At 38.7% G+C, this 13,057-nt stretch overlaps 1 protein-coding gene across 1 annotated transcript; it reads right to left on the reverse strand.

Annotated features, from left to right (window-relative positions):
- Positions 1 to 267: 267 nt before the first annotated feature.
- Positions 268 to 12,831, reverse strand: LOC118899520 (olfactory receptor 52K1-like). Its single transcript, XM_036861298.1, is given in 4 exon segments — positions 268 to 477; positions 10,063 to 10,836; positions 10,838 to 10,989; positions 12,822 to 12,831. Coding segments are annotated over 4 exon segments (1,146 nt in total).
- Positions 12,832 to 13,057: the final 226 nt, after the last annotated feature.

Below are 13,057 nucleotides of genomic sequence, written 5' to 3' on the forward strand. Positions count from 1 at the left end.
CACCTCAGTATGTGGTATAGGCAGATTAGACAGATATGATATAGATAAGTAGACATTCACCCAGGAGCCAATGTTATTCTCAGTTTGGTTTGTCCAAGATTTCTTAGATGCATATAATGTGGTAAGGGTATTGTACCGTATCGTCTTGGCTGAGCTGGAACTATGTTTCCCAGAATTCCTTTCCCAGTGTGGTTTCTGGTTATGGCTGGCCAAAAGGCACATTTTTGTCAGATTGGAGGGCAGAAATGAAACAGCAGCCATTGTTTTCTAAAGGTTGGCATAGAGTGCCAGGGGCTGCTTCAGCTCACACATTTTGCCCCTGATCTGTGAACTCACCTTGTTGGCATGAGGTAGCAGCTGAGCCCACAATTCCTTCATCTCCTGCCACATCTCCTCCTTCCATTTCTCCAGGTCCTGGGCCAGGTGTGTGTTCAGCTTCACGGTGAAGCACAGCTCCTTCTGCCAGTCACCTGCATTCTGGAGGTTGGAGGCAGTAAGGGAAAGACGTGGATTGTAGGCTTCCTTTGTAGGTTCCAGTTCATCCTGAGAAGTTGCTGTTCTCCACTCTTTTGGTCCATATCTAGGTTTTTTTCCCTGAATGTAGGCCTTGCTGAAATACAGGGCCACTGCTGGTCACTTTCACACACAAAGACAAGAGTCTTCTATACAATTCACCAGCTCTCTCAGTTGCTTAAGGGGTAATCCCTATAATAAATCCCTTATTCCACATCATTCATAGTGGTTCTGCCTCCCTGAACAAACCATAACTGATTTTTCAGGTCTCTTTCCCTATCTATCTTCATCCAGTCAAAGCAGGAAGGAAAATCTATAGTCAGTATTGCTCTGTACCTTTTCAGTAAAGACAGGATCTCATTTTTTTTTTTTTTAAAGAAGGACTTTTTTTTTTTTTTAATACAGCGTTGTTATTAATTAATTAATTTATCTTTATGGCTGTGTTGGGTCTTCGTTTCTGTACGAGGGCTTTCTCCAGTTGCGGCAAGCGGGGGCCACTCTTCATCGCGATGCACGGGCCTCTCACTATCGCGGCCTCTCTTGTTGCGGAGCACAGGCTCCAGACGCGCAGGCTCAGTAATTGTGGCTCACGGGCCCAGTTGCTCCGTGGAATGTGGGATCTTCCCAGACCAGGGCTGGAACCCGTGTCCCCTGCATTGGCAGGCAGATTCTCAACCACTGCGCCACCAGGGAAGCCCTCAGGATCTCATTTTTACCTCTTTAAAAATTCATTTTTTTCCCCAATCCTTTTGGCAATAAGAATTTCATCTATCCATAGGACTACAACAGCTCACTAAAGAGACATGTTTTACTCTGAAACTAGAATAAAAAGTTACCAGCTAAAAGTTAAAAGTCAAGCAGATTTGGGACATGAGTTATTGCAACACAGGCTCTGGGGAGGAGGGTCTATGGCATTAAGGTATTTCCTGTATTTGAGATTACAAGGCTATAACTAGAGGGAGGCACTGGCATACCATTGAGAAAATATAGGATTTAGTCTCATGACACTGTCATTTATTGAACATCTTTTTTTTTTTTTTTTTGCCAGATACTAACCTGACTACATGATATAAATTAACTCATGAAATTCTCAAATTCTGTGAGATAGATACTATTATTCTCATTTTGCAAGTGAGGCAACTAACTTTGGGGTTATTTAATTTCATAAAGGCTCATTGACCTGGGTTTTTTGTTTTTTTGTTTTTTTTAAACTTTTAATTTATATTGGAGAATATAGTTGATTAACAATGTTGTGATAGTTTCAGGTGTACAGCACAGTGATTCAGTTATACATACACATGTATCTATTCTTTTTCAAATTGTTTTCCCATTTAGGTTGTTACATAATATTGAGCAGAGTTCCCTGTGCAGTATAGTAGGTCCTTCTTGGTTACCCATTTTAAATATAGCAGTGTGTACATGTCAATCCCAAACTCCCTAACTATCCCTTCGCCCAACCCTTCCCCCCAACCTGGTTTTTAAAATTAAAGTATAGTTGATTTACAACAGTGTGTTAATTTCTGCTATACAGCAAAGTGATTCAGTTATACAAACATATACAGTTTTAAAAAATATTCCTTCCCATTATGGTTTATCATAGGATACTGAATCTAGTTCTCTGTGCTATACAGTAGGACCTTGTTGTTTATCCATTCCATATATAACAGCTTACATCTGCTAACCCCAGCCTCCCACTCCATCCCTTCCCAAACCCCTCCCCCTTGGCAACCACCAGTCTGTTCTCTCTGTCCATGATTCTGTTTCTGTTTCATAGATAGGTTCATTTGTGTCATATTTTAGATTCCACATATAAGTGATATCATATGGTATTTGTCTTTCTCTTTCTGACTTACCTCAGTATGTTAATCTCTAGTTGCAACCATGTTGCTGCAAATGGCATTATTTCATTCTTTTTTTATAGCTGAGTAGTATTGCATTGTGTATATATTGACCTGGGTTTGAAACCTGGTTCTACCATTGTGTCTACAAAGTTCTGTTTTCACTGTCATGCTATCACTGTGCTACTACTCCCTCTGTTGTGACATCCTTCGTTGAGGTGAACCAATAATGAAGAAAGAGAATTGTTCAAAAGACTTGTTTTGTTTAACCAGAGGTCCTGCTGGCTCCTAGAGTTTAGGACAGGTACCTCATAGTAGATCAGTCTCACTTACTCTCATCTGTTTCAAGAAAGTTCGGTTCTGGATAATTCTATTTTGAATCATGAATGAGAGAAATGAGAAAAATAATACTTCTGTTTCTGTATTAACTCTAGGAAGAACTTCTGAGAAAGATTAAATGACCAAAATTTATAAGCGTTAGTTTGTTTTAAGGCTTATAGGCCCAAACCAGGAAATTCCTCATTCAGATAGCTCTTTCTTAGCTTGACACACCCTCTGTTGAGTGCCTCCTTATCTTTCAAGGCTCTTTCTGATTTAACAATATAGTCTTACATAAGAGAGAGATCTCTGGCAGGCTTCCCCAGGATGAATCTTCCCAAGCCTCCCTGAATGTCTAGGTTTCTGAATTAAAACTTTTTGTGTAAAAATAAATACTTATCTATAAAAATCAAGCTATGACATTTTATGACTATATTTTAAGAAACAGTAATTCATTAGTACTCAACTATATACGACCTTGAATGAGAGATTTACCTACTAATTTTGGGACTTCAGTGGCATCTGTAAAATGAGATTTTAGCAGATCACCCCTAAGCTCCTTTTTAAGTCCTAAATTTAAAAGAAATAGTGGGTCTCACCAAGGGAAGAGAGGGGTGGGCCCTTTTACATGCCTATGAGGACCAGATATAGGAGCAATATTCCATTAAGGATCTTTCAGCAGACTGACTCAGCTCCTGGATTTTTATCCCTCATTGAATGATTATGGAAACTGCTGTTTCTGATCATGATACAGGATTTAGAAGTTTTCCTTCCATTCTTGTCTTTCATTCTTTTATCTTTCTTGTGGGTGATATTGCTGGTAATGGCAGAAACTTGGAAGTATAGAATAGTATAGACTGTAGCCAGAGTCAGAAGATGGGAAGAAGCAAGATGTCAGTCATCAAATAGATTGCAATTAGACTCACGACTAACTCTTAGGCAAAACTTTGAAGCAGCCATCAGAAAACCAAGCAATTACCAAGCTGGAATAGGGCACAGAGTTAGGGCAGAGTAGGCTTTTAGGAATGGGTGCTGAGAGAGACCATGGATGAAAGGTTCTAACTCTAGCATTCAAGTCTCTTTGGTGCTGGTCTCTCACACTTGGTCTCCTGTCACATTGCTCTATAGCTCTCATCCTGTAATTCGTGAGTACAAGAATAACACCTGTAACATTAAGGGCTCAATAAATGTTTGGATGTATGGATGGATGAATGAAAAAATTTCTCTAAGTTCAGATTGATGAGATGATCAAATTGTGTATGACTCAGGGATTTTACAAAGTGATGTAATTAAGATGTTACTGTCTTGAGGCTTCAGAAAAAACTTAAGAGTCGTAGGCGGTTATTGGTTCCACCAATAGCCCAAGCCAAATGCTGACAATGGACTTGGCGATCATTATTAAGGATCAAATATTTTGGTACTTATGTTATCTATAAGCTGACACTGCACCATGCACATAATATTAGTTCCTCGATTAGTGCTTAACCTCATGAGGGATTAAGATAGGTAAAACCACTTTAAAGTCCTACAGTGGAAGCAAAGTTGTTTGATCTGCATTGAAGATAGGTCCATCCAAATCCTGCCCATTCTGGAAGTTTCAGATCGAACACCAGGGTCTGCATATGTGCTTTAGAGAATAGATTCTCCAACTTTTTGCAAGTGAACTCCTTAAATGCATGAAGACAAATGCAATTTTTCAAAATCAAGTTTACATCTAGAATATTTATCATCCCATTAAATAATTCCAAATATATAATTCCTGGGTTATATTAAATATGGCCATTTAAAAATAAAACTGCTACATTAAAATTTTAAATATATTCAATGTTATAAAAAATAATTGATACCTACCATTACCTGTTTAAATTAAGAACAAACTCTTAACAGTCAGAAAATTTATATCATCTTTTTCTTTTTAAAATCATAGCATTTGTCTTGAAAAAGAAGTGACATTACAGCCTCAGTGTCACAAAAACTTCAGAAATGAGGGAAACAAAGCCAGGACCAACCAACCATTCTCAGAGAGAGGTCTCAGCATTACAGGAACTCACCTACCAAAAATGAAACTAGACATCTCCCAACCTGAGATCACACCTAAGGGAGACCTTCTCTCAGACTCCTAGGCTCTAGTCGTGTGGTTTACTGAGACAATGCTGTACTGAGGGTAGCAGCAAGGGTCACTCTTCAGTCCAGTCCTAGTTTTACTCACTGAGCTTCTCAAACACAATTGTGCACGAAACTCCTCTTCAAAGAATGACTATAGAAATACTTAGGATTCAACTCTACTTGGTATCACAACCACTTAAAAAATACACCAAATGCCATCCCTGGGTAAAGGCGGGGAGACTTAACCCTTGGATTAGAGCAGAAATCAGAACATGCTTTCCCAAGAAGGAGGTAAGAATAGCTGAAGTAAACTTAAAAAATACAAGTCAGTGTACTGTAGATTTGATCATTCGCGTGTTTATGTGTATATATGTATGTATCAAAGACCATAGCCAGATTCTGGCATTTCTACCTTCACGGAATACAACAAAAATCAAGAATGACATCAAAGTAGAAGTAGTCATTGGAACATGAGAAAATGTGGAGTTGGTAAAGGATTGAAGAAATCATGAAGTGATAGACTATCCATAAACTGTAGAAGCAGAAATCTGAATTTAAACTATTGAAGGTGTGTGTGTGTGTGTATATATATGTGTATATATGTATACATATATATGTATATATACACATATTGATTACTGTATTATGTAAACAAACAATAATATGTACTTTATCACATGGCATTATATTAGTATTTTATATTATAAAACATACAATAATATAAATATTAAAAGGCTTAAGAAAATAGGAACAAATGGAAACTTTAAGATTCTTCCTTTACCTGAGTAGACCATTTTGTGCCCCTGTTTTGCAGACCAATCTTTTTAGACAACTGGGGACTTTGGAATCTATGAGAATATATGCACCACTTTGATGTCTTCAGTAGTTTAAATTCAGATTTCTGCTTCTACAGTATATGAACAGTCTATCACTTCATGATTTCTTCAGCTCTTTACCCAATTCCACATTTTCTTAGGTTCTGATGACTACTTCTGCTTTGATGTCATTCTTGATTTTTGTTCTATTCATAGAAAGCCAGGATCTGGCCATGGCCTTTGATTCTTTCTATACTATCTGATTAAGTGATCACATACACTTTAAAAAATCTGACTTCCAATTTTATGCATGTGGTACCCCCCAAAATACATCAAACATATACATCCACGGGAGCTAGGGTTCATAGGGCAGAGTACCAGAGAGGAGAGAGCTGCAGAGAGAGAGAGAATGCATTGGAGATCTTCAGTCTTCATCTGAGTACTGTTCAGTGCTTACATGGGAGGAAGATTACCTGAAACTAGGGAAAGTCCACTCAAAATCAGAGGAAACAATCTCCAATACTCATACAAGGCTGGGAATAGTTTCTGTTCCCACAAGCCAGAGTGGAAAGCCTCATAACTTACAAGTCATCATAGATTTTTCAAAAATGTTTTTATTCAGTAGTGGTAACAAATTAAGCCTGAACTAAAAGCTTCTCTAGTCCTGAATAATAAAACCTAAAAGCAAAACCTGAACGGAATCAAACTGTTTTCAACAACTTAACCATGTCCCAGAACAAAGCTCAAGAATATATATAAGAATACAGGAATAAAGATGCAGACGTAGAAAATGGACTTGAGGACACGGGGAGGGGGAAGGGTAAGCTCAGATGAAGTGAGAGAGTGGCATGGACATATATACACTACCAAATGTAAAATAGATAGATAGCTAGTGGGAAGCAGCCGCATAGCACAGGGAGATCAGCTCAGTGCTTTGTGACCACCTAGAGGGGTGGGATAGGGAGGGTGGGAGGGAGACGCAAGAGGGAGGGGATATGGGAATATATGTATATGTATAGCTGATTCACTTTGTTATACAGCAGCAACTAACACAACAATGTAAAGCAATTTTACCTCAATAAAGATGTTAAAAAAAAAGAGAAAGAATACAGGAGTATCCAGTACCCCAAAATTCAACACATCTGGCATTCAATAAAGAAATTACCAGGAAGATATACATAATAAAAATCAATCAATCAAAACCAATAAAATAGGTACCTATGATAAAGTTAGCATATAAAGATATTAAACAATTATAAAGATATTTTGTATATTCAAGATGCTAGAGAAAATATTGAGCATGTTAGATACAGGCCTCAGAAGATGTAAAAAATAACCAAATCAAATTTTGAGAGATGAAAACCACAATATCTGAGATGAAAAAAAAAAAAGCACATTTATCTATGAAAATTACAATATCTGAGATGAAAAATACAATAGAGGGAGGTAAGAAGCACAATAGTGATGCAGAAGCATTCCAAGCAAAACACATGAAATGATATTCAAGTACTTTGGTTACTTCTAATGTGTTTGCTAAAATGTAGACTGAAGCTTGACTTCCTTGCTATGTTAGTCGGTATTCTAAGTCTGTCATTTTGTCATTTCCAAGCTATCAATGGGCTGGGGCTGTCCTAGCTAACATAGATGTCTGGGTCACTCAATGATTCATGTAGAGGCGTTGTCTGGGCAACTTACTGACAATTACTCAGGGTCCAGGAAATCCAGAGCTAGGGTGCATGAATGATTGGAGGTGTTGTAATTAAGTTTGAATTCGTTCAAATGCATTTTCTGTATCCTCTTGTGTTTATGTAATGGTAAAACTTCAAGTCTAAAAATAGCTTGCGTGTACTGTTCTCATGAGGGCTGTGCTCCATCTAAGCACACAGTGTTGGTATAAGATAGGAAATAACTATTTGTGAATAAAGCTAACAGTGCATACTGTTGTTTATTACATGGTAATGGAGTTCATATACTATTAGACTTCTATGTGGGACAAAAATCACTCTCTGTGGGAGGGTATGAGTGTCACCTAAAAGGCAAGGTCATTCCTGCACCAAACATAGGGACAAATCAGATCTTATATCCTGGGAATACTTAATCAATTATATTATATTCAATTTACTAAATAATAATGACAGAAACAATTATTTCCCAGAATGTACTGTGGAACAAATACCCACAAAAATCTCAGTGGCATACAACATAAAATGTATGTTGTACATACATAAAAATGTATCTCTCATACATCTGGAGATCGGCTGAGATGACTGCTGATCTCAACTGGATTTGCTTATGCAACTGAAGGTCAGCTGAGGATCTGATGATCCAAGCTGGGTTTGGCTGTGAGGCTGTGCTTCAAGCTGCAAGTTGATCAGGCAGCTCTGCTCCACTTTTCCCTCATCCTCCTTGGACCAGTGTGCTAACCAGGGCACATTCTCATGGTGCAGCAGAGTCAGAAGACAACAAGCCCGACTGCATAAGCAAATTTCAAGCCTCTGCTTGTACCACATCTGCTTATACCCCATTGATCAAAGTGATGCAGATGGCTATCCTCATGGTCAATATGTGGGGAAGTATACTCTGGGAGAGTGAACATTTTTGAACAATTTGTCACATAGAATGCTTCATCTCTACTGAGAAAAACCAAACTAGAGTTTGGGAAGTCTTAGGGGACAGAGTCAGAGGCCTTTGTTTCATACTACTTCTTTCCTTGCCGTCCAATTACCCCACCTCAACGTCTGGATGAGTGAGACACTGGGAACTGGCCAGAGACCCATTGAAACCACCAACCTTCACGTGTGCCTAAGAGGCAAGCCATGACACAACATGGGCCTGGAGGGCCTGGAGATGCTTTTTCAGAGACTATCAGGTTTCTTTGTTCTTTTCTTAGAATTGAAGAAACTTCTTTTAATTATTACTGAAGAAAGAAAAGGGTCACAAAATGAAAAACAGAACATGGTTGTATAAGCAGGCCTTCATGAAAAGTGTGTATGAGAGATTCTTTTACAAAGAACTGACTGAAGGAGTGTTCAATTGTTAGAGTTTGCATAAGAAGACAAAAGCAGAAAGATAAGTGAGATCCAGTATCATTTTTAGGATATACTAGGAGAAGAAATAGTGCATTTTCTTTTCTTTAAATACTTGGTATTGAACTGTCATGAGCTGGAGTGCAAGAAAGAGCTCACAACTCCAAAGATCAGCTTTCCCTGGCTTATTCGACGAAACAACTTCCAAATCTCAGTGGTTTACTAGAAAAAAACCCCAACAAAATCATCCTTGCTCATGTTATATGAACACTGTTGATCATCTGTGGCTATATTCCAGGCTGTGAGTCAGATTCACGTCTGCTCCGTGTATGTTTTCTATCACTCGTCTAGGTTGAAGGAAGAACTCTGGGGACATGATCATTCTCGTAAGCAGAGAAGAAAATTGAGTGCTACTGAGCCAAGCTACACAGCACATTTTAACATTTCTGATTATTGTGGCACATTTCAAGACCACTCAAATTCCACTGGTCAAAGAAAGTCAATATTTAACATTCCTCAAGTGAGGAAAACACCCTCCCATGGTAGAGGAACAAGAGAATAAATATCTGAACAGTAATTCAGCCTACCGCAATTATGTATTGTAACTATTTTCTTCTTTAGCTTCAGCAGTCTCAACTTCAAGTTGGAAGGGTGTTAATTACTGTTTCTACATTCCATAGCTCAAGGATGGTGTTCAGTTCTTCTATTCATTCATTCAATAAATATTACTAAGATTTTTTGGAGACAGAAGGCATATACATGTGAAAAGTTAGTTACATGATGATATAAGTTTATATAAATGATGTCAGGAGACTCTTTTGCTAAGTGTTCAATACAAGAATTGGTCATTCGTATGAGTCAGAAGTCAGAAAGGAACTGACTTAATGGAAGGAATAAGTCTCATTAGAAGTGGAGCTGTCCAACTGTAGAGCTAATAACATTGAGTGGTAGTAGGCTAAAAAAGAGTGGCAGAGGCTGGAGGCCACTTATCAGAAAGGATTTTGTGGCAATTCCAGTACTAGTTGTGGTGTTGGCATTTTGGTCATAAAATTTGTGGTTCAATTCCTCGGTCTGGATGAAGAGTTCACCAAGACCTCAGTTTCTTGTGCCAATCTCAGGCAGTATTTGTACTGTCTTTCACCTAGATGACAATAATGCTTTGAGAGGTTCTTTATGTTTTCCTTTATCATGTGATGAACCTATAAGAATAGGAAGGTCAAACCTCTGCTATCAGACTATAGGGACATACCCGGTTTGATCTGACTGGTAGATCTGTGAGGAGTGGGACCTTGTCATACTGGAGAATTGCCAAACTCTGAAATTTTCTTACTGAGATTTTCCCTTTCCATCTCAATTCTGTATCCACTGGACTGATAGATCCTGGACTAGTGGTTAAGGAAAAAAGTGTGAATCTATACATTTTTTTCTCTGGAATAGACTGAGCACATGATCACGAATCTGCTTGGTCTTGACACCATAGATGGGATTGACTATGGGTGAGAAAAGAAGATAAAAGATAGCAAGGAATATGTGGACATGAGGGGCAGCCCAGCGAGCCACACGGTGTATCACTGAGCAGATGACCACAGGTGTGTAGGTGGACAAGATAGCACCCATGTGGGACACACATGTCCCAAAGGCCTTGTAATGGGCCTCCCGAGAGGCAAGCTGTAGAACTGCCCGAAGGATGAAGATATAAGACAGGACAACAAAGAGCAGGTCCAACACCACTATGAACATGGCCACAGCAATGCCATGGATATTGTTGAAGCGAATGTCCCCACAGGCCAGCCTTACCACACCCACGTGCTCACAGTAACAGTGGGCAATCACTGGACCTCGGCAGTAATGGAAGCGTCTAAGCAGAAAGGGGGGTGTAGTCATTAGTGTCACAGCCTGAGTCACAGCAGCCAAGCCAGTCTTGGTGATAAGTGGCCCAGTAAGGATGGTGATATAGTGCAGTGGCTTGCAGATGGCCACATAGCGGTCAAAGGCCATGGCCAGCAGCACTGCTGACTCCATGGTAGAGAAGGAGTGGAGAAAGAACATCTGGACTAGACAGGCATAGAGGTTGATCTCCTGATCTCTGAACCAAAAAATAGTCAGCATTTTGGGGAGTGTTGTAGAAGAGAGGACCAGATCAGTGGCTGCCAACATGGCCAAAAAGAGGCACATGGGCTCGTGGAGGGCTGTATCAGCTCGAATGTTGAAGAGGAGGGTGCAGGTTGCCAAGCAGGCCCAGAGTATAGGCGAAGCAGAAGGGAATGGAGATCCAGACATGCAGTTGCTCCAAACCTGGAATTCCTACCAACAGGAAGGCAGCTGGATGGGTTGAGGTAATATTAGAGGCTAGCAAGGCTCCTGAAAATTCTCCTTGTCAGTTTTTACAGGGTCCCTTCTCCCATGTATAACTTCTTGGGAGGATTAGCCCTTATTCTCATTGCTGGACCTTAAAAAAAATTAGTTAGTAGTCCTGATAGACTAGAGAAGACATAGATATAGACATGGAGAAACATTACCCACATTTTCAACCCTTAATGAACTTTGAACCTCATTTAGTAGGTAGAACATTAAACATCATTAAAATGGATATCATAAGACAATTTTATAAAGGAACAGAGAAAAGGTATTGTTTTCTGTGTTCATGGTGATGTCAGAAATACCCTGATAAAACGAAGTAAAAATACATTTAAACCAATTCAATTTCCTTAGAATATACATTGGTACCTTCCTGTATGATAATCAAGCTAAACTCACAAAAGCCAGTGTTCTGTTCAGAAATCTCAGGCTTGTGTGCCTCGATAAGTCAATTAATGGGGCCATGCAATTTCCAATGCCCCTATTAATCACACAATCTGTATATTTTCTCTAACACTACTACATCTGATGTGGTTGCCACTAGCCACACATGGCTATTTAGATTTGTTGAAATTAAATTAAAATTCAATACTTCAGTCAAATGAAACACTTTTTAAGTGCTCAATAACACATGTAACTAGTGGCTACCATATTGGACCATTCAGATACAGAATATTTCCATCACTGCAGAAAGTTCTACTGGAGAGAACTGTTCTAGAATATATCTCCCAGGTCCCTTCCACAACCACAAATCTCTGTAAATACAGCCCTGCCTCCAGCTTGCTGAAAAATGAACCACCTCTTTTGGTTCTCCATCATCTAAATTCAAGTTAACTTCCATATTCATGTGGCTCTCCCTCCACCCATCTTCCAGCTCCTTCATTTTCATCACAGGAGACTTCTCATCTTCAGTAACACTGATATCTGGCTTCCATTTTTAAAAAAGCCCTTTATTCCTAACACTATTTAATCTTTCCCTCTTCTCTTATTTTTCTCTTTCCTTTTGAATCCTTAAACATTGGAGTGGCCCAGTTTTTACACAGCTACTCTTCTCTCTTCTAGGTCCAGGTAATGTGTTTTTTTATGAGCATTAACAGGATAATGAATTTAAAACATTTACCATAACACTGAACAAAGTAAGTACTGAAAGAACTTGCTCTCTTGTCAATATTAGAAAAATTTTGGAAACTAAAATCTCTAAAATATCATAGTAGTGTTAGGCAGCTGAGTTCTAGCTTTCTCTAATTCCAGTGTCCTAAATAACAAGGCTTTATTGCTTCCATTAAAATGCTTTATATGCATACAAGTTCAGCATATCCAAATTGAAAACAACCTAATTTCTTTCCATGTGGTAGAGAAAAAATTTAGAATCTGAAGGTCTTGTATCAAATCATGACTGCCACTTATACTAGCTGCATGACCTTGCACAAATCACTTATCTCCAAGCTTGTTTCTTTCTCTGTAAATGGGGAATTGCAATGCTCTACCTCACTTAGTGAAGGCTGTAGGGAGTGTAAGTGGGATTATGTATAAGATCTTCTTGTATAATTCTTTAGTGTTTGCAGAGCCTTATTTGCCATTTACATCTCTCCTCCTCCATAGAACTACACTTTTCTTTAAAAAAATTATATTGATTAATATTCTCCCTCCCTTGTTTTTATGTTCTCCTCCTTCTATTACCTCAAATCTCTGCTGCTTTTCACAGAAAACATCTAGAAATGCTTATATTCAGTCTCAACTGATTCAAATAGCATTTGGTAATAAAACATTTCATTCCCATTACTTCCCTGAAACTGCTCTCATTCACCACCAATGACCTCCATGATGATGGTGCCATTGTAACTTACCTTCTTTCATGCAACTCAGCCTCTCAGCAACTTTTATCTGAATTACAACTCTCTCCTTTTTAAAACCCTCTTTTCTATTTGGTACGATGATATTACCATTTCCCACCTTCTTAGCTTCTCATTTCACTCTCCTTTTTCTGCCTTACCTCTAAATATTGAATTCCTGAAGGGCTCAGTATTGAGCTGTGGTCAATTTTATATTCACAGAACATTCAGTAAATATATTCAGTAAATTT

The sequence above is a fragment of the Balaenoptera musculus genome, chromosome 8 (assembly GCF_009873245.2).
Source record: "Balaenoptera musculus isolate JJ_BM4_2016_0621 chromosome 8, mBalMus1.pri.v3, whole genome shotgun sequence".
In the NCBI taxonomy this organism is placed as follows: Eukaryota; Metazoa; Chordata; class Mammalia; order Artiodactyla; family Balaenopteridae; genus Balaenoptera; species Balaenoptera musculus.